This window comes from Dryobates pubescens, chromosome 6 (genome assembly GCF_014839835.1).
Source record: "Dryobates pubescens isolate bDryPub1 chromosome 6, bDryPub1.pri, whole genome shotgun sequence".
NCBI lineage: Eukaryota > Metazoa > Chordata > Aves > Piciformes > Picidae > Dryobates > Dryobates pubescens.
In genome coordinates this window covers 4,894,224-4,914,999 of record NC_071617.1, presented here as the reverse complement: position 1 = coordinate 4,914,999, position 20,776 = coordinate 4,894,224, and the positions used below count along the sequence as shown (strand labels likewise).

Below are 20,776 nucleotides of genomic sequence, written 5' to 3'. Positions count from 1 at the left end.
GTTTAGATCCAGTCTGTATAGAAAAAAAACCCACCTCTCTCTTTTCAAGTAAACTGCAATCAAAACCAATTTTACAAAAGAGTAAGGGACTTACTGAGGTTGGAAGTTTCCTAACATGTAAAACTATATGTAAAGCATTTGTGCATGCTCACTCTTCGATTTCCTCCTTCGTAATGGAAGAGCTGCTAAAAGGAGTTCCTCTGTCGTTTTGCTTTGTTTAAATCTCAGGGGTGGTCTATGAAATGCAATTGCTGTCATCACAGTTCGGATATACAAGGTCAAAACTGGCACACAGGGACATGTATTTTTTTTCCCCCATCCCCCCACAAAATTTGAGGCAGCTTTTGTTGAATGGTGTGTGCATTGGTAATATTGGGTTTTTTTGTATAACATATAAACTCTGCTGGCTTTGGAGCATCAGAGAGAAGAGTTTGTGGTTTGTATTTTTGTTGTTGCTCCCACTGAGATCTTGGAAAAAAAATATTCTCACAAGTTCAGACTTGAGGGCAGGGAGGAAAAGCAGCAGCAGCTTGTTTCCTACACCATGTGCAGCTGCCCAGCGACTCAAAACAAAAATGAACTTGACATCACAGGGAGGCATATCCCCCCTCAAGTTATACACACGTCCGAGGTTGCTCCAAGAGGGGGAAGCAAGCACGAGGATAAAGCATTAAGTCTACTTTTCATGCATAGCTACTGTGCGCTGCGCCGGCTCCGCGGCGCTTCGTCAGACGTCGGAGTTGGAGCTGAGGTTTGTTAACCTGGGGTCTGCATTGATCTCGTATCTGTAGTGGTAGCCCTCCATGTGATCCCTACAGGCATCTCTGATGTTGTGCATCCACTTTTTGATTCCTTTCCGGTTCAAGTACAAAACCAGGAGGAAAATGGCCCCGATGAGAGCCAAGACTATCCCTAGGAAGACATAAGAAGTCTGTAGCTGGGAAGGCAAGTCTATGGGCTCGGAGCAGTTAAGGTCCGAGCCATTGATCTTCAGCAAAGTTTTGCCCAACACCTTGTCAGGGTGGGCACAGGTCAGGGCTTCTTTGCCCTCCCCTTGATCACTCTCCTTGAGCCAGGCCACCAGGTCCTCGACGGTGCAGTCGCAGACCCATGTGTTGCGGCCCAGGCCAACACGCCGGAGAGCAGGCAGACCGTGGACCTGGGCCAAGCTGCGGTTCCTCAGCACACCCAGGGAGCTGTCGCTGAGGTTGAGGCTCTGCAGCTGGCCCAGCCCCTGGAAGGAGACGTTTTGCAGGCCCACCAGAGAACTGTTGCCAAGGTCCAGCTGCCGCAGCGCGAGCAGAGTGGCAAACATGCCGGAGGGCAGCAACAGCAGCCCGTTGTCAGCCAGCTCCAGGTGGCTGAGGTTGCGCAGGACCCCAGACTGCAGCATGGCAGCCACGCTGAGGAGGACACCGTGGTCGCGCAGGGCTCCCCGGAGGGCCAGCTCCTCCAGTGGGCTGCCGTCCTCCCCGAAGGCCTGCGGGCTGAGGGACACCAAGGGGTTGCCGCTGAGGTCCAGCTGTCGCAGGGCGGGCAGGGCGGCGAGGGCGCCGGCCTCCACGGCCCGCAGGTGGTTGCCGCTGAGGTTGAGGGCGCTCAGGTCGGGCAGGCGCTGGGCAGGGAAGGCGCCGGGCGGCAGGCGGGCCAGGCGGTTGCCGGTGATGAAGAGGTTGCGCACGTAGGACGGCAGGTTGGGCGGCACCGCTGTCAGGTTCCTGTTCACGCACTTCACCGTCTTGGCTGCCTCCGAGCACTCGCAAGCGGCCGGGCAGCCGCCGGGCTGCTGCACCGAGCTGCAGCCCAGCAGGACGTGCAGCAGCAGCCCCAGGCACAGCGCGCCGCGCCCCGGCATCGCGCCCGGCCCGGTCCCGCACGCAACTTTCCCCTCCGGGCTCCTTCGGCTCTGGGCGGCGCGGAGAGGCGGGCGGCGGCTTCCGCCGGGGCACTGCCCACGCTGGGCAGCCCCTTCTCCGGTGGCAGGCGTTTCCCTCTGGCGCTGGCTCCGCTCCCCGCAGCGAGACCTGCGGCAGGGAGGAAAGAGAGAGGGCAGCGGCAGGGCGGCGCAGCTCTGCCCGCCCGCGCCCACCCACCTTCTCCCGGCTCCAGGGCTCGCCCCCAGCCCCCGACACGTGGCTCGGCCGGGCGGCCCCAGGCCCGCAGCTGCTCCGGGGAGCCCGCCGAGGAAGTTTTCCCCCACTTCCAGCACACGCTGCGCCTCCCCACCTGGCCGGGGGCTCCTATGCTGCAGAGGAGAGGAGAGGGGAGGGAAGGGTCTAACCCGCCGCGTCCCGCAGCTCCCCGCTTGCCACCCCCCGCTCCGGGGTTCTCCGCTTCGCACCACGACGCCTGCAAACTCCCGCCCGGAAAACCCACCGCTGAGCCTAGCCCTGCCCTGGTCCTCGTCCCTTACCTCCCGACCCGCGTCCAGAGCAAACTCCGCTGGAGAGAACCGCCGACTGCCCCCGGCCCCGCCGCCAACTCCGCGCCCACCCTCGCCGCGCCTGGCCCTGCCTCCGCTGACAGGAGAAACCAACGGCCACCCCGGCCGGGGGGAGCCGCCGGCTGCCCCTGCCCCGAGGGGCGGTGCCGTCACCGCCCGCGCCCCGCCCGGCTCCCGCCTGCCACCCCCGCACCCCTGCTTCCCCGCGGCCGCAGCCGCGAGGGTTTTGTCGGCTACGCGCTCCCCGCTGCCCTGGTGGTGCTTCCGCAGGTTCACCTTGCCGCTGAGCCGAGCCGAGCCGAGCCGCTCCATGTGGAGCTCTCTTCAGCGCAGCCGAGGAGGCAGAGCGCAGCTCGCTCGGCGCGGAGCGGTTCCAGACCGCCCCGCCACGGGAGAGCCGGGGGCCGGTGCTTCCGGAGCACAGTGCCCCGCTCCCCGCCTCTGCTGCGCCCTACCTGTGCTCGCCTCGACGGAGCCTGGCTGCTGGCTGCCGCTTTCCACAGTTTTCCCCGCTCGGCGCACTCAGACCGGCAGGACTGGGAAATCCCGAGGGATTTCCAGAGCGTCCCCCGCCCAGCGCAGACCCGCCCGAAGCCCGCCCTCCACCCGGGTGCGCAGAGGAGGCGAGGGGTCCGCGGACCCCGGCAGGTCTCGGTGTGGAGGTAGTGGGGTGAGGAGGCAAGGCTGGCATCTTCCCCGATCCATTCGTCCAGGGCAAGCGTTTTGGTGGCGGAGGGAGAAGAACCAGCAGCAAAATACACCGAACAAGCTCCGAAACTAAAGCGAAGATGCAGCAAATCAACGGGGATATCTTGAGAGGTCCTAAGATACTTAATTTTCGGGGGCGGGAGGAGGGGAGGAGGGGAAGGGGAAATAAAAGGAGCCGTAAATTGACAAGTCTGAGGTGCAAACATCTATCTGTATGGTTACCAGATTAAGTCACTATGGTTGTATTAGAACTGCCCAGGCATGGCTCAACAACCTGGGCAGTTCAAACGCCGTTTTGTAGATTAGTGACTCGCTTAGGATACTTGAGGAGGAGGTAGCAGTGGGAGCTATCATGGGGCCTGTATTGGACCACTGGCCCCTGTGAAGTGATTGAGATAGTTAAATATGATCCAATTAGTGCAGGAGACACTCCAATATATTCAAATAGGCACGGTTTCAGCAATGTGAAACACTTTGGGTCTGTGACTCCTTTGGACTTTCTTTACCCTTCTGATGACTGCTTAGAACAGATTTCCTTCTTCCTGTATGTCACAGTTGCACTCCTGCTTTCCTCATCAACTAGGTTTGTTCTTTTTGTTCTCTTGTCTTTCTCTTTTTTTTTCCACCTGAAGTCAGCAGAAATTGTGCAGCTGTCAAAAGCCATGAGGGCAATGAACAGATGAATCCAGGGTGAAGTCTTGAGAAAATCGACCCCAGAAGCTAGCTAAAGCACTGATTTCTGTAGGATTGCCCTCCCCTCTCTGGCCTGACAGTGCTATTATGTTGCAGAAAAGCCTGGTGGTGGGGTGGCAGGCAGGGGCTGCCCAGCTGATAGACCAGCATGCTCTCTATGAAGGTTATGAAGAAAAACAAACATGGACTGGCTGTACTAATAGCATTATGTGGCACACACGGGCCAGCAGTGTGCCCAGGTGGCCAAGGCAGCCGACAGCATCCTAGCCTGTATCAAGCATAGCGTGGCCAGCAGGACCAGCAAAGTGACTGTGCTCCTGTACTTGGCACTGGTTTTAGTCCCCTCTCTACAAGAGTGCTGGAGCGTGTCCAGAGAAGGGCAACAAAGCTGGTGAAGAATCTAGAGAGCAAGTCATGTGTTGAGTGGCTGAGACAACTGAGATTGTTTAGCCTGGAGAAGAAGAGGCTGAGGAGTGACCTTATTGCCCTCTACAACTACCTGACAGAATTCACACAGAATTCACATAATCAACCAGGTTGGAAGAGAACTCCAAGATCATCAAGTCCAACAGATCACCCAACCCTATCTAACCAACTAGACCATGGCACTAAGTGCCTCATCCAGGCTTTTCTTAAACACCTCCAGTGATGGTGACTCCACCACCTCCCGGGGCAGATGATTCCAGTGAGGTTGTAGTGGGTGTTGGTCTCTTCTCCCTTGTATCAGGTAATAGAATGAGAAGAAATGGCCACAAACTGCATCAGGGAAGGTTTAGACTGGGCATTAGGAAAAATGTCTTTACTGAAAGGGTGCTCAGGCATTGGAACAGGCTGCCCAGCAAGTGGTGGAGTCATCATCCTTGGAGGTGTTAAAACAGTAAATGTGTAGACATGGCACTTTGGGACATATTTTAAAGGCCATGGTGGTGTTAGGTCGATTGTTGACCTTAAAGGCTTTTTCCAACTGAAAGTATCCTATGATTCTATGAGATCGTGGACTCACAAGAAGTTCCAGAAACTTGGGAGGTTATTGCTTTGATGTTGAACTGGAAAACCAGTGGCATTATTCTGCAGGAGCTTTGAGTTTGTTACATGTATTTGTATTCCAGATCCAGGCACTTGTCTTAGAATAATCACAGAATCACCAACCTCTTGAACACCTCCAGGGATGGGGACTCCACCACCTCCCTGGGCAGCACATTCCAATGCCTAACGACTCTCTCAGTGAAGAACTTCCTCCTCACCTTGAGCCTAAACTTCCCCTGGCACAGCTTGAGACTGTGTCCTCTTGTTCTGGTGCTGCTTTGACAAGTAGAATTTTGCAAGAGAAAGAGATGTTCTCCTAGCCTATTCAAATTCTTTTATTATGTCAAAAGTGGGGGGGGGGGGGGAAAGGCACAAAGTTGGCCTGCTAGACCACAGTGAAATTTGGTGATCAGTTAAAGGTAGTTTCCAATAGGAGACAGCTTTTAAAAGTAAGTAACTGCAAATATTAATAAATAATGTGTGATAAATCAGAGAAAAAATACTTATTGAGCATACCCATAGCAACAGGCATCAGTACAGGTTAGGGGCTGCCCTGCTGGAATGCAGCTCCATGGAAAAAGACCTTGGAGTGCTGCTGGACAGCAAGTTCTGCATGGGACAGCAATGTGCCCTCGTGGCCAAGACAGCCAATGGGATCCTGGGGTGCAGCAAGAAAAGTGTGGCCAGCAGGGCTAGGGAGGTTCTTCTCCCCCTCTACTCTGCCCTGCTGAGAACACACCTGCAGCACTGTGTCCAGTTTTGGGCCTCCCAGTTCCAGAGAGACAGAGACCTGATGGAGAGAATCCAACAGAGAGCTACGAGGATGATTGGGGGACTTAAGCACTCCCTTATCAAGAAAGACTGAGAGCCCTGGGGCTGTTTAGTGTTGAGAAGAGAAGACTGAGAGAGGATCTGATCAATGTCTATCTGTATCTGAGGGGTGGGTGTCAAGTGGAGGGGGCCAAGCTCTTTTCAGTGGTGCATAGTAATAAGACAAGGAGCAATGAATTAGAATAGAATAGAATAGGAATAGAATAGACCAGACCAGACCAGATCAGACTGGGTTGGAAGAGACCTTCAAGATCATCATGTCCAACCTACCATCCAACACCACCCAACCAACTAAACCATGCAACCAAGCACCCTCTCAAGTCTCCTCCTGAACACCTCCAGTGATGGTGACTCCACCACCTCCCTGGGCAGCCCATTCCAATGGGCAATCACTCCCTCTGTGTAGAACTTCCTCCTAACCTCCAGCCTAAACCTCCCCTGGCGCAGCCTGAGATGGTGTCTTCTTGTTCTGGTACTGCTTGGCTGGGAGAAGAGACCAACCTCTGCCAGTCTACAATCCCCCTTCAGGTAGTTTTAGAGAGCAATAAGGTCACCCCTAAGTCTCCTCCAGGCTAAGCAACCCCAGCTCCCTCAGCCTCTCCTCATAGGGCTTGTGCTCCAAGCCCCTCACCAACTTTGTTGCCCTTCTCTGGACACGCTCCAGCAAGTCAACCTCCTTCCTAAACCGAGGAGCCAAACTTGTACATAGAAGGTTTCACAGTATCACAGTATCACAGTATAACTAAGGTTGGAAGAGACCCCAAGGATCATCAAGTCCAACCTGTTCCAACAGACCTCACAACTAGACCATGGCACCAAGTGCCACGTCCAATCTCCCCTTGAACACCTCCAGGGACGGTGACTCCACCACCTCCCTGGGCAGCACATTCCAATGACGAACGACTCGCTCAGTAAAGAACTTTTTCCTCACCTCGAGTCTAAACCTCCCCTGGCACAGCTTGAGACTGTGTCCCCTTGTTCTGGTGCTGGTTGCCTGGGAGACAGGCAACCTCATGTTCATGGTGAACCTCATGTTCACCTCAACATGAGAAGAAATTCTTCCCAGTGAGGGTGACAGAGCCCTGGAACAGGCTGCTCAGAGAGGTTGTGGAGTCTCCTTCTCTGGACATATTCATAACCCACCTGGATGCATTCCTGTGCAGACTCCCCTGGGTGATCCTGCTTTGCCAGGGGGGTTGGACCGAATGATCTCTGGAGGTCCCTTCCAACCTCTAATGTCCTGTGATACTGTGCTAACCATTTGTAATCAAATGTTTAGAGATAATGCCATTTTTAATGGAATAATACAATTAAGAATAATCACACTGACCTTCTTGTCATGCTGACCAAAGTTATCCTACTAGCTCCTGGCTCTCTGTGGCTGTTTAAATGGGTCTGGGCCACTTACCCTTTGGGCTGGGAGCCTGCTTTTGTTCTGTTTTTCCGGAGGGCTCCCTGACAGGTGCTTATATGTAACACAAATAGTGTTACGTACACAAATATGCAACACAAATAGTAAATAACAAATATTTCCTTGCCGCTTCCTTTTGTTTGGGTTGGAAATTGCACCTGCTAAGCCTGCTTAAGCTTGCAAGAGGAATATAAACACTTGCTAATCTGCTCTCTTCTCTTCTTGTTTAAATAAAACAACTTTTCTCAGAGGCATGCTCCAGAATGGAAACACTACTTTCTGGTGAATACTCTTATGCTGAGTGCATCTCCTGGAGGTGTTTGTAATCTGTTCTAGGAAAATGAGGTACAAAAAAAACCCCTGGGTGTATTTTCCGGTCAGTTTTGTTTATGATGATTGATTGATTTGTGGATTTGCATTGCCACAGGCTGTAGGCTCTCACCTCAGATGGGTTTTTTGCATAAGGTTTATGCAAAATGTCTTAGTTAATATGTAGTATTAAAATCAATGTCTTGTCTGGGCTAAAGGACTCAAATGGGAAGAGATCCTGGGCTGCATCAAGAGGAGTGTGGCCAGCAGGCCGAGGGAGGTGATTCTCCCTCTCTACACTGCTAAGGTGAGACCCCACCTGGAGTACTGTGCCCAGCTCTGGAGCCCCTATTACAGGAAAGATCTGGAGGTGCTGGAAGGTGTCCAGAGAAAGGCCACAAGGATGATCAGAGGGCTGGAGCTCCTCTACTATGGAGACAGACTGAGGGAGTTGGGGCTGTTCAGTCTGAAGAAGGTCTGCAGGAGACCTTCTTGTGGCCTTCCAGTACCTGAAGGGGGCTACAAGAAAGCTGGGGAGGGACTTTATAGGGTGTCAGGGAGTGATAGGACTGGGGGGAATGGAGCAATACTAGAAATGGGTAGATTCAGATTGAATGTTAGGAAGAAGTTCTTCCCCATGAGGGTGGTGAGACACTGGCACAGGTTGCCCAGGGAGGTGGTGAAAGCCTCATCCCTAGAGGTTTTTAAGGCTGGATGTGTCTGTGAGCAACCTGCTGTAGTGTGAGGTGTCCCTGCCCATGGCAGGTGGGGTTGGAAGTGGATGATCCTTGAGGTCACTTCCAGCCCTGACAATTCTTTGATTCTGTGATAAGGACATTGTTTTGTGGCTGATATCCCTAGGGGCTGACTGAGAAACTCATTGGGGTGGTGATGTCGAGGCAATGCTTCAGTCTTTTGGTGTCTTTTCTGCTCCAAGTCGAAGCTGGATAACATGGTGGTCATCTGTAATCATGAAGGAAACTTCTGCCTGTCTTCCTTCAGAAGATTAAAGCTTTCTTCATGTGACAGTTTGCTTTTGAAAGCCAGTACCCCATAATTTAAGTGCCCTCAAAGGGAAAATGTGACATCTACCTCAAGAACTGCAGAGTCATAGGGGCAACCTGTGAGAACTACACTGCTCAACATGTTTGGAGTTGCTCTACCCCTCTTAAGATTCTCACTTTTGCAAGCAATAATGTGGCATTTATTCTTGTGTCACTCCACTCACTGTCCTTAGGAAAACCTGGAAGAGGATTGTATTAAGGCATTTATTTATTTACTGAGAGGGATCCCATCCTGAATAACCTGGAAGATGATTTTATTAAGGCACTTATATACTTATTGAGATGGATCCCATCCTGAATAACCTGGAAGATGATTTTAGTGAGGCATTGGTTTATTTATTTAGGTAGATAGTTAATTATTGAGATAGATCCCATCCTAAATAATCTTCCCAAAGCCCCTCAGTCAGATGCTAAACAATGCTGGATGCCTCCCATAAAATTCTGAGTGGCCAGCTGATGTCTAAGCAGGTGGAATAGTGTAGAGTAGGACTCCATGCATCAGCTATCATCTTTTAAAAACATGTATTTTTTCCTTTACTGGCAGGGAAATCCATGTTTCTTAGGTGAAATGTCTCAATATTGCATGAAGGCACTCAGCACTTCCCAGGAAGTGCCCTTGGAAGGCTATTTATGGTGTGCTAAAGAGTATACACCAAGTGAGCAATAGTGCTGAGACCAGAATTCTTCTCTATTACCAAAAATATCTCCCCACAAAAGTGGAAGAACATGCTGCAAGTTCCATCTGCTTCCTCACATGGAGAGATCCAGCAGGTCCTCCAGAGGACACCTTCTGTTTCCTTTGGGCCTGGGCTTCATCTGAAGAAACACGTTTTGAAATTCTTAGGCTGGTGCCATAAAAATACTTAAGGCAACCAAATGCTGCCTTGAATTCTTGTTTGAGTGTTTTATTCAGCACTGACACCTTCACACCCATAAACAGTCCTGTGCTGGTTCTCCTCTTAGGTGCACTTAAACTTATGTGATAGCTTGAAATTCTTATAGAAGATGAAGCTGTACAGATGGCAATCTTTAACTAACTTGTATATCTATATATCATAGCAGCAGTAAGGTTGGAAAAGGCCTCAGAGATCATCAGATCCAGCCTGTCACCCAACACCTCGTGACTAACTAAACCATGGCTTCAAGTGCCACAACCAATGCCCTCTTGAACACCTCCAGGGACAGTGACTCCACCACCTCCCTGGGCAGCACATCCCAATGGCAAATTAATCCTTCTGTGAAGAGCTTTCTCCTCATTTCCAGCCTAAACCTCCCCTGGCACAACTCGAGACTGTGTCCTCTTGTTCTGGTGCTGATTGCCTGGGGGAAGAGACCAACCCCCACCTGGCTACAACCTCCCTTCAGGGAGTTGTGGACAGCAAGAAGGTCTCCAATGAGCCTCCTTTTCTCCAGGCTAAAAAACCCCAGCTCCCTCAGCCTCTCCTCACAGGGCTGTGCTCCAGACCCCTCCCCAGCTTTGTTGCCCTTCTCTGGACACCTTCCAGCATCTCAACATCTTTCCTAAATTGAGGGCCCAGAACTGGACACAGGACTCAAGGTGTGGCCTAACCAGTGCTGAGTACAGGGCAGAATGACCTCCCTGCTCCTGCTGGCCATGCCATTTCTGATGCAGGCCAGGATGTATCTCCATATATATATAGTAATTGTGTTGAAGTTCCATTGTGCACAAAGGCACCTGGTTGGTGTCTGGGTCCAGAGAGGGAAAGAGACTCAGTTCTTTTGAATATTCCTGTATCATGGAATTAGAGGCACAAACAAGGCCAAAATATCAACAGTGAGGCTGTTTATTACACAAATAAAGTGGATGGATCAGAAGGGGGGAGGGAGAAAATAGAGGGAGAGAGAAGAGGAGAGGAATTATATTACCACACACCTCACCCCCCAGGACAGTTTGAGTCTGTGGAGGAAAGGTGCTGCAGCTTTGGTTGTAGAAGAGATGATGTCCTCTGGGCAGCCTACTCAGCTCCATGAGTTGCAGCAGGCGGAACTTGGAGTCACCATCCCTGGAGGTATTCAAGAGGGGATTGGATGTGGCACTTGGTGCCATGGTCTAGTAGTCATGAGGTGCTGGGTGGCAGGTTGGACATGATGATCTTTGAGGTCTTTTCAACCTTATTGATTCTATGAACTTAGGACACAGATAAAGGGTTTCTCTTTGTCTACTTCTTCCAGGCTCCATGGTGATGTCTCTGTCCTCGTATTCTCTGTTTTTCCTTCTCAGCAGCATTGCCCCAGTCTTTTCCTTCTACTGAGCCAGTAGTTGCTCAGATCTTTTACACAGTTTTTAGGTATGCATAGGCCAGAGAGTATGGATAGCAGTGGCTTCTGTGCATTATTTCCAGGGCAGCTGCAGTCTGGTGAGCAATCCTTATCTATGCACCTTCCCGAGAGTCGTTCCAGTGGCGTCTGCCCAATACACATCAGCTGTTGTCTGGGCAAGCAGCAAAGGTGATTTTATCTTTGTTGAGTCACATCAAGGGAGACAAGCTTTAGTCTCACACAGTTGGGTGAAGGTGCTGGGCTCCAGCTCACATCTCCTCACGGTTTCTGGAGGGCTTCTAGAAGATAACATAGGTTAGGGCAGTTGCCTAGCTGCAGTGAGGGCAGGCAGGCAGCGCTGAAACACATCGCTTTCCCTCCCGGCTCCGGAAAGCAGAAACCCAGATCTGCAGGGAATCTGGGCCAATGTGTTCCTCACACTCCAGACGCCAGTCCCACTCATTCCTCGCTCTGCAGGCTGTGCTGAGGTTTCACAGCCACTCCTGGTGCCAAGGGTGTTTCCCGGTTTGCCCTGCTTCCCTGGTGCCTAAGAGCGGCTGGCTCCAGCAGGCAGGGCTGGGGGAGCTGGAGCCACGGAGAAGTGCAACTTGGGAGTATTTCCATGCAAAGCTTGGGGTTTTTTTATTCCCCCTACAAAACCACGTTCATCTGTTCATCTTTGCAAGCAAAACTTGGATTTGATGAATTCCCCATTAAAAAAAAACAACATATATAAGAGAAGCATATAAAAGGCTCAGCAGATTTGAGAACATATGGGGTTTGGATCTCCACTGTCTTACACATTGTGCTGTTGTTTATGAGTTGACAAAGCAGATGTAAAATGCAACCTCGCTGCCTGGTTAGGCTTTGCCTCCACTAAGTTACAAGTATGAGTGAATACACAAGGTTAAAGAGCCTGATGAATCAGTTCCCTGCTTCTTTTCCTCCATGATCATGATGCTTTGGTTGCTTGCTTTTGATCACTGTGGCACATGGAGGTTTATCTAAGTCCCCCAGGACTGAACTCTTCCTCTCTTGCTTTGCCTTCCCAGCTTTCTCCTGCTTATCTCAGGTCCTTGCAGCTTTCTGGGTTACTGCGTCCAAGGGGTTTGGAAACAGGTCTGCCCTGAGAAGAGGAGGCTCAGAGGAGACCTTATTGCTGCCTACAACTACCTGAAGGGAGGTTGTAGCCAGGTGGGGACTGGACTCTTCTCCCAGACAACCAGCACCAGAACAAGAGGACACAGTCTCAAGCTGTGCCAGGGGAAGTTTAGGCTTGAGGTGAGGAGAAAGTTCTTCCCAGAAAGAGTAATTGACCATCGGAATGTGCTGGCCAGGGAGGTGGTAGAGACCCCATCCCTGGAGGTGTCCAAAAAAGGATTGGACCTGGCACTGGAAGCCATGGTTTAGTTGTCATGAGGTATTAGGTAATAGGTTGGACTTGAAGATCTCTGAGTTTTCTTCCAACCTGGTTGATTCTATGACATGTGTGCATAGACATTAGAAGAAGGTGGAAAGAATAAGGGAGAAGGTGATATACTTATTTTTTGTGTGGGTTACACAATCTCTCAGCAAAGGAGGAAGATGATACTCTTCCTCCCCCTTAGCACCAGTTATTACTGTAAACTGGGAACTGATCACACTGGGTGTAGAGGCCTTTGGTGCATTTAAGCTGGGCTAAATCACAAAGCACAGAAACATTCAGGGTGGAAAAGACCCTCAGGATCACCAAGTCCAAACAACAACCCTACTCTACAAGGGTCACCCCTAAACCATAGCCCCAAACACCACATCCAAACCACCTTAAACACAGCCAGGCTTGGGGACTCAACCACCTTCAGCCCCAGTGAGGAAGCCCAGCCAGCACCCATGGATGATATTGGAGTGGTCATCAGTCATTGCCCTAACAACCGGGGGGCCACCAGGCCCCCCGGCCTTTGTTGTCACCACCACCAGCACCCAGTGATGTGCACCAGGGGCACTCACCAGTGATGAGAGGAGGATCCTCAGCCCAGATGGGCTCAGCTTAGGGCTGCTGCCTTTCCTGGGGAGGATTAAAAAGGGGAGTGGGTGGGGAGGGCCAAGTGGCCACACCTGGGGTGGGAGGAGACTCCAATAGAGCCCAGGTGCTCTGGGTTTGAGGGGAAAAAGGGGGGAAATGGGCTAGGTGGGGGACTCTTAAGGTGTGAGGACATTGGGTTAGATGTGTTAAATTTCCACTTCCCCCCCCCTTTCAGTATTTTATTTAATCCTCACTGTCAACTTATTCTTTTTGGTATGCTTGGACAAACTTTAAATTCCTGTACCTTTGCAGAGCTGCTGCAAGGCTGCAAACGGCACCAGAAGAGACAAGAGGAAAGAAAAAAGGGGCAAAATGCCTTCATTTGTTCCTCCCAGTGTCTTCAGCTGGAACTCAAAGAGTATTGCAGCAATAATAATCTCTTGCTTTTACATAAAGTAGAGGCATCCTTTATATATGCCATGACAGCTCCAGTCAGCTGGCATTTTGTCCAGCATCTAGTATCAGTTTGAAATATGCCTTCACTTTGCCAGCCTCACATTGCCAAGTCACAGAACAACAAAGGCAAATTCAATAGCTGGAAAACTACAAGAGAGAGAGGAAAAAAGAAAAGGCTGGCTTTGGACAAGATTTTATTTAATGGTGCTAGGAGCTCTAGGGCTGGTTAGAACTGTTTCAAAAACCTCTATTCTGCTCTTCCCTCAGGAAATGATTTGTTGGTGTACCTCAAACCCAGCAGAGCCACCCAAAGGAAAGCTAACTATGTGATGCACACACTGCCAGATGCTTGTAGCTGTGGTTGGAGCTACAAGTTTCTCAGTTAAGCTGCTCTGCCATAAGTCAGGTATTTCCAATCTTAAAGTGAAATCTGCAGTACAAAGCCCTTCTAAGTTTTGTCTCCAGAAGGGACTGATACTAAGAGGCCCAACTTTCCCAGCGTGGTGGGTTGAAATTACCTCCCAACATAAAATTTCCACACCAGCTCAGTTAGAAAGGAAATGAAGCTGTAATTGGAATGGAATGGAATGGAATGGAATGGAATGGAATGGAATGGAATAGAATAGAATAGAATAGAATAGAATAGAATAGAATAGAATAGAATAGAATAGAATAGAATTAACCAGATTGGAAGAGACCTTTGAGATCATCAAGTCCAACCTATTACTCAACACCATCTAATCAACCAAACCATGGCACCAAGCACCCCATCCAGTCTCTTCCTAAACACCTCCAGTGATGGTGACTCCACCACCTCCCTGGGCAGCACATTCCAATGGCCAATCTCTCTTTCTGGCAAGAACTTCTTCCTAACATCCAGCCTAAACCTCCCCTGGCACAGCTTGAGACTGTGTCCTCTTGTTCTGTAAGGACACATTTATTTTTAGCTTGCATGCAGGATGTATGCTTTTAAGGTGCAAACTCTGATATTTCCAGAACACATCCATTACTCTCATTGACACAGGTCTTAGAATCATAGAATAGGTTTGGGTTGGAAGGGACCCCAATGATCATCTAGTTTCAACCCTCCTGCCCTGGGCTGGAATACCTTCCAGCAGACCATATGTATATTGCTCAAAGTCCCATCCAACTTGGCCTTGACTGGTCTCTTCTCCCAGGCAACCAGCAACAGAACAAGAGGACACAATCTCAAGTTGTGCCAGGGGAGGTTTAGGCTGGATGTTAGGAAGAAGTTCTTCCCAGAAAGAGAGATTGGCCATTGCAATGTGCTGCCCAGGGAGGTGGTGGAGTGACCATCACTGGAGGTGTTTAGGAAGAGCCTGGATGAGGCACTTGGTGCCATGGTTTAGTTGATTAGATGGTGTTGGGTGATAGGTGTTGTAGTTTGAGCTGGGTGCCCCCCTGGTGCATTCACTTCCTGTGTCCAGAAGTCCAGCCCAGAGGGATGGACACAGGAAATTGTGTATTTCCTACCATAATTCTTTGCACCACTATAAGATCCAGTGCGGAGTCTGGCACTTCCTCTTTCCTTCCCTCTCCGAGACTTGGTAACTGGGGGAGAGATCTCCCGGCCATGGGCCTGATTAGGCCCAAGGCCACAGGGGGATGGGCAGTCTCAGGCCTGGCCAGCTGAGACTAGCCCAGCAGAGGGAGGGGGAAGAAGGAGCCCTGGGGGTTTTGCATGCACCCTCAGGTGGGGATGGGATCTTTCTTTGTCACTGCGCTTTGGGTTTTCTGTAACATTCACTGCTTTCTATTTAAACTTTCATCACCTTTGCAATCCGTTTGCCTGAGTCGTTATTTCTGCCTGTGGTGGGGAGGGGACCTACCCCAACCCATTACAATAGGTCAGACTTGAGGATGTCAAAGGTCTTTTTCAACCTAGTTAATCCTATCCTATCCTATCCTATCCTATCCTATCCTATCCTATCCTATCCTATCCTATCCTATCCTATCCTATCCTATCCTATCCTATCCTATTTCACCATCACTGGAGGTGTTCAGGAGGAGACTTGATAGGGTGCTTGGTGCCATGGTTTAGTTGATTAGATGGTGTTGGATGATAGGTTGGACGCGATGATCTTGAAGGTCTCTTCCAACCTGGTCTGGTCTATTCTATTCTATTCTATTCTATTCTATTCTATTCTATTCTGTTCTGTTCTGTTCTGTTCTGTTCTGTTCTTATTCTATTTCCAGGGATGGGGCATCCACAATGTCTGAGCAACATCTTCCAGGGTCTCACTGCTCTCACAGTAAGGAATTTCTTCCTTACATTTAATCTAAATCTACCCTCTTTTAGTTTAAAGCCATTACCCTTCATTGTGTCACGAAATGCCCTTGTAAAAAGTCCCTTTCCAGCTTCCTTGTAGGTCCCTTTCAGGTCCTGGGAGGCTTTTCTAAGTCTTTTCAAAACTCTCCTTTGTCCATACATCTCTATGATTTTGCAGATTCTTTGCATCATTCAAAAGATTCCTTTCTCCTATGTAAAGTTAATAAAGGGCTTCAGAAGCAGACACAGACTCAAACTTGGATCTTCTGGACTCAGTGTAGAAGTTTAAGTACCGTTAACATCACCCATGATGAACAGAGCTAAAAATCTCTCTTTAATATACAGCCAACAGAAAAAAATGTTGACTGTGTCATCATGGACCCTTTCTGGCTATGTATTGTCTGTGTTAGTGAATTTGTGACAGCAAGCAAATATAGCTTGCAACTCTTAGCCAGGTTCATTGTCTATATCTGCCTGAGAAGCACTGCAGTTCCTTGGGCATTTTGACAGCGAGAAGAGAAGAGAAGAGAAGAGAAGAGAAGAGAAGAGAAGAGAAGAGAAGAGAAGAGAAGAGAAGAGAAGAGAAGAGAAGAGAAGAGAAGAGAAGAGAAGAGAAGAGAAGAGAAGAGAAGAGAAGAGAAGAGAAGAGAAGAGAAGAGAAGAGAAGAGAAGAGAAGAGAAGCGAGGAGAGGAGAGGAGAGGAGAGGAGAGGAGAGGAGAGGAGAGGAGAGGAGAGGAGAGGAGAGGAGAGGAGAGGAGAGGAGAGGAGAGGAGAGGAGAGGAGAGGAGAGGAGAGGAGAGGAGAGGAGAGGAGAGGAGAGGAGAGGAGAGGAGAGGAGAGGAGAGGAGAGGAGAAGAGAGGAGAGGAGAGGAGAGGAGAGGAGAAGAGAAGAGAAGAGAAGAGAAGAGAAGAGAAGAGAAGAGAAGAGAAGAGAAGAGAAGAGAAGAGAAGAGAAGAGAAGAGAAGAGAAGAGAAGAGAAGAGAAGAGAAGAGAAGAGAAGAGAAGAGAAGAGAATTAACGAGAAGAGAATTAACCAGGTTGGAAGAGACCTCCAAGATCATTGAGTCCAACCTATCATCCAACACCATCTAATCAATTAAACCATGGCACCAAGTGCCTCATCCAGGCTCTTCCTAAACACCTCCAGTCATGGTGACTCCACCACCTCCCTGGGCAGCACATCCCAATGGCCAATCTCTCTTTCTGGGAAGAACTTCTTCCTAACATCCAGCCTAAACCTCCCCTGGTGCAGCTTGAGACTGTGACTTGGCAGGCAGTAACAGTTCCCCAAAATCACTGAAGCTTGTGCCCTGCCTTAACTCTCAGCACAGAATCACAGAATCAACCAGGTTGGAAAATACCTCAGAGATCATCAAGTTTAACCTGTTACCTAATACCTAGCATCTCATGACAACTAAACCATGGCTCCAAGTGCCACATCCAATCCTTTTTTGAACACCTCCAGGGATGGTGATTCCACGACCTCCCTGGGCAGCACATTCCAATGGCCAGTCTCTCTTTCTCCAAAGAACTTTCTCCTCACCTCCAGCCTAAACTTTCCCTGGTGCAGCTTGAGACTGTGTCCTCTTGTTCTGGTGCTGGTTGCCTGGGAGAAGAGACCAATCCCCACCTGGTGACAACCTCCCTTCAGGTAGTTACAGACAGCAATGAGGTCTCCCCTGAGCCTCCTCTTCTCCAGGCTAAGCAACCCCAGCTCCCTCAGCCTCTCCTCACAGGGCTGTGCTCCAGACCTCTCCCCAGCCTCATTGCCCTTCTCTGGACACGTTCAAATACATCATTTGGGATCTCCTAAATCGTTGGGGGAGGTGGGGGGAGGAAAGCAAACAAACCCTGGCTGTATGCTGCTTCCTTAAATATTTACCCTGGATGGTGTGTGATTATTTTTAGCAAGAGTTGGCCAGTGCAGAAAATGAGCCTGTGTGGGCAAAGGAAAACATGTGTTGAAAAACTCTCAAGGAAGGCCAGGACCAGCATTTTAACTGAGATTCTATGCTTCTGTGAGCATGAGACAGAAAATGCAATGAAGTCGTGGAAGCCATGGGTAATGTGACACTCTGCAGCTGGGTTCAATGGGAGCAGAAGCTCTTCAGAAGTGTTTGCAGCTGATGGCACAATTGCATAGGCTGCAGGCTCAGAATTAAACAGCTTTCCAATTCTGAGAGGACAAAGCCATTCCCAGCTGGGTTTTAGAATTGCTGTTTACACTGCTAGAGACATGAACATGAAAACTACAACAATCCTTTTCACAGTACAGTATCACAGTACCTTGGAGGTTGGAAGGGACCTCCAGAGATCATCCAGTCCAACCCCCCTGCCATGGGCAGGGACACCTCACACTACAGCAGGTTGCTCACAGCCACATCCAGCCTGGTCTTCAAAACCTCCAGGGATGAGGCTTCCACCACCTCCCTGGGCAACCTGTGCCGGTGTCTCACCACTCTCAAGGGGAAGAACTTCTTCCTAACATCCAATCTGAATCTACCCATTTCTAGTTTTTTTTCCACTCCCCCAGGGTAGTCTGCCCAGGAATTCATCCAGGTTGGTTTGGAAAGCCTCCAGAGAAGGAGACTCCACAACCTCTCTGGGCAGCCTGCTCCAGGGCTCTGTCACCCTCACTGGAAAGAAGTTTTTCCTCATGTTGAGGGGAAACCTTCTATGTTCAAGTCTGTATCCATTGCTCCTTGTCTTATTACTGTGCACCACTGAAAAGAGCTTGGCCCCCTCCACTTGACACCCACCCCTCAGATATTGATAGACATTGATCAGATCCCCTCTCAGTCTTCTCCAGACTAAACAGCCCCAGGGCTCTCAGTCTCTCTTCGCAGGGGAGATGCTCAAGTCCCCTAATCAATCTCGTGGCTCTTCATTGGACTCTCTCCAGCAGGTCTCTGTCTCTCTTGAACTGGGGAGCCCCAAACTGGACACAGTATTGCAGCTGTGTTCTCAGCAGGGCAGAGTAGAGGGGGAGAAGAACCTCCCTAGCCCTGCTGGCCACACTTTTCTTGCTGCACCCCAGGATCCCATTGGCTCTCTTGGCCATGAGGGCACATTGCTGTCCCATGCAGAACTAGCTGTCCAGCAGCACTCCAAGGTCTTTCCCCATGGAGCTGCATTCCAGCAGGGCAGCCCCTAGCCTGTCCTGGTGCCTGCTGTTACTCCTCCCCAGATGCAGGTCTTTATTGAACTTCCTGAGGTCTTCCTGCACCCAGCTCTCAGCCTGTCCAGATCTCACTTTGTTGTCTGCACCCTTTTTCAGCATTCTGAAAGGCATGTTAACTCATTTCATCATTTATTCTTCAGTTAAGGATTTTTATTTCCTTTGGGTTAATTGATAATAAGATAATGAATAAACCATCAGCATGTGAATTCAGATTCTGAGTGTGTATGAAGAGATGAATCCCTTCATTCAGAACCCTCCTCCCTCCCAACTTGAGCAAATGTGAGTCTCCTTGTGGTTCCAGGCATTTAATTTATTCATTTTAAAGTAATTAAATTCTCAAGTCAGGGCACTTTTTATGGCTTCTGGGGATTTTTTTGGCTACAGAGATATTCTCATCACCAACAGTCACAGCTGGTGCCTCTACAAGGTAAATTACCAAGCTAGTGGCAGGAGTTATCTGTTAGAGGGTAGAAGGGCTCTGCAGAGGGACCTGGACAGGCTGGGGAGATGGGCAGAGTCCAAGGGCAGGAGATTGAACACATCCAAGTGCCGGGTTCTGCACATTGGCCACAGCAACCCCATGCAGAGCTACAGGCTGGGGTCAGAGTGGCTGAGAACAGCCAGGCAGAGAGGGACCTGGGGGTGCTGGTTGATAGGAGGCTGAACATGAGCCAGTGGTGTGCCCAGGTGGCCAAGAAGGCCAATGGCATCCTGGCCTGTATCAGAAATAGTGTGGCCAGCAGGAGCAGGGAGGTCATTCTGCCCCTGTACTCAGCACTGGTTAGGCCACACCTTGAGTCCTGTGTCCAGTTCTGGGCTCCTCAATTTAAGAAGGACATTGAGACACTTGAATGTGTCCAGAGAAGGGCAAAGAGGCTGGGGAGGGGTCTGGAGCACAGCCCTGTGAGGAGAGGCTGAGGGAGCTGGGGTTGTTTAGCCTGGAGAAGAGGAGGCTCAGGGGAGACCTTCTTGCTCTCTCCAACTCACTGAAGGGAGGTTGTAGCCAGGTGGGGGTTGGTCTCTTCTCCCAGGCAACCAGCACCAGAACAAGAGGACACAGTCTCAAACTGCACCAGGGAAGGCTTATGCTTCAGGTGAGGAGAAAGTTTTTCACTGAGAGAGTTGTTAGCCATTGGAATGTGCTGCCCAGGGAGGTGGTGGAGTCACCGTCCCTGGAGGTATTCAAGAGGGGATTGGATGAGGGACTTGGAACCATGGCTTAGTTAGTCATGAGGGTGACAGGTTGGACTTGATGATCTCTGAGGTCTTTTCCAACCTTATTGATTCTATGATTCTATGATCCGTTCAGGTATTGGAAGGCAGCTGTAAGGTTCCCCCAGAGTCTTCTCTTCTCTAGGCTGCAAGATTTAAACCAACCCGGACTCTTCCATTGTATTCACCATTCATCACTTATGCTGGCTCCATGCCTCCTATACTGTTTGTTCCTTACCAACCTGCTGCAGCTATTTGCATAGCTTTTTCATACTAGGTTGCTTTGATTGTGCTAATATGCTGACACCCACGATTTTGAGAGGAGTGGAGTCATATTTTTCTTTTGCCTTGTGCTATCAAGAAGCCATAAAATGCCTGGCAGCCTGAGAACCCCAGAGATGCATTATGTGCAGTAAGTAAAAACCTGCTGTTGTTGCAATGGGTGGAAATCATTTCAGGTGCAGTGCTAAGTTGGACTTAGAGAGTGTGCTCTTCTGCTTGCAAGACAGTCTTTGTATAAACACAATCATGGGGAAATCAAGGGAAATGGTTATTTTGACAGCCCAAATGACTTGCTCCCTGTTTCCTTGTGAGAATTTAATATCCTTGGATATTTTTCACTTGTGTTGAGGCAGGTTTTAGCATGTTCTTTCATGGTTTTGGGTGTTTTGTGGGGTTTTTTTTTAATAGCACTTCTCCCACTTCAGCTCTGGCTCCAATTACAGTTACGATGAGGCTTAATTATAGAAAGGGAATAACTCTGCTGGGCTGGAATGGATTTGAAATTACAGAAGCTGCTTGACCAAATTTCAATGCTGGGTCTACAAACAGCTCCATATGTTCCATTTCCGTGCCTAGCTGAGCTCCT

The 20,776-nt window shown here is 49.9% G+C and overlaps 1 protein-coding gene across 1 annotated transcript; it reads right to left on the bottom strand.

The window, feature by feature from the left end:
• Nucleotides 1–342: 342 nt before the first annotated feature.
• Nucleotides 343–2,755, bottom strand: TPBG (trophoblast glycoprotein). The gene is made up of 3 exons (XM_054162491.1): nt 2,611–2,755; nt 2,414–2,519; nt 343–2,024 (listed from the first exon to the last, which is right to left on the bottom strand). Exons 1-3 carry the CDS (start codon nt 2,753–2,755, stop codon nt 728–730), a joined length of 1,548 nt encoding a protein of 515 aa, XP_054018466.1. The 3' UTR covers nt 343–727.
• Between the last annotated feature and the right edge of the window lie 18,021 nt (nt 2,756–20,776).

Bases quoted from the DNA above. Each gene is read 5' to 3' on its own strand.
- TPBG (XM_054162491.1), bottom strand. From the start codon at position 2,755: ATGGAGCGGCTCGGCTCGGCTCGGCTCAGCGGCAAGGTGAACCTGCGG. The intron at 2,520-2,610 runs GCGGGGCGCGGG...TTCTCCTGTCAG, and splicing joins GGGTGGCAGGCGGGAGCCGG to CGGAGGCAGGGCCAGGCGCG. The intron at 2,025-2,413 runs GTAAGGGACGAG...TCCCTGCCGCAG, and splicing joins CTCTGGACGCGGGTCGGGAG to GTCTCGCTGCGGGGAGCGGA.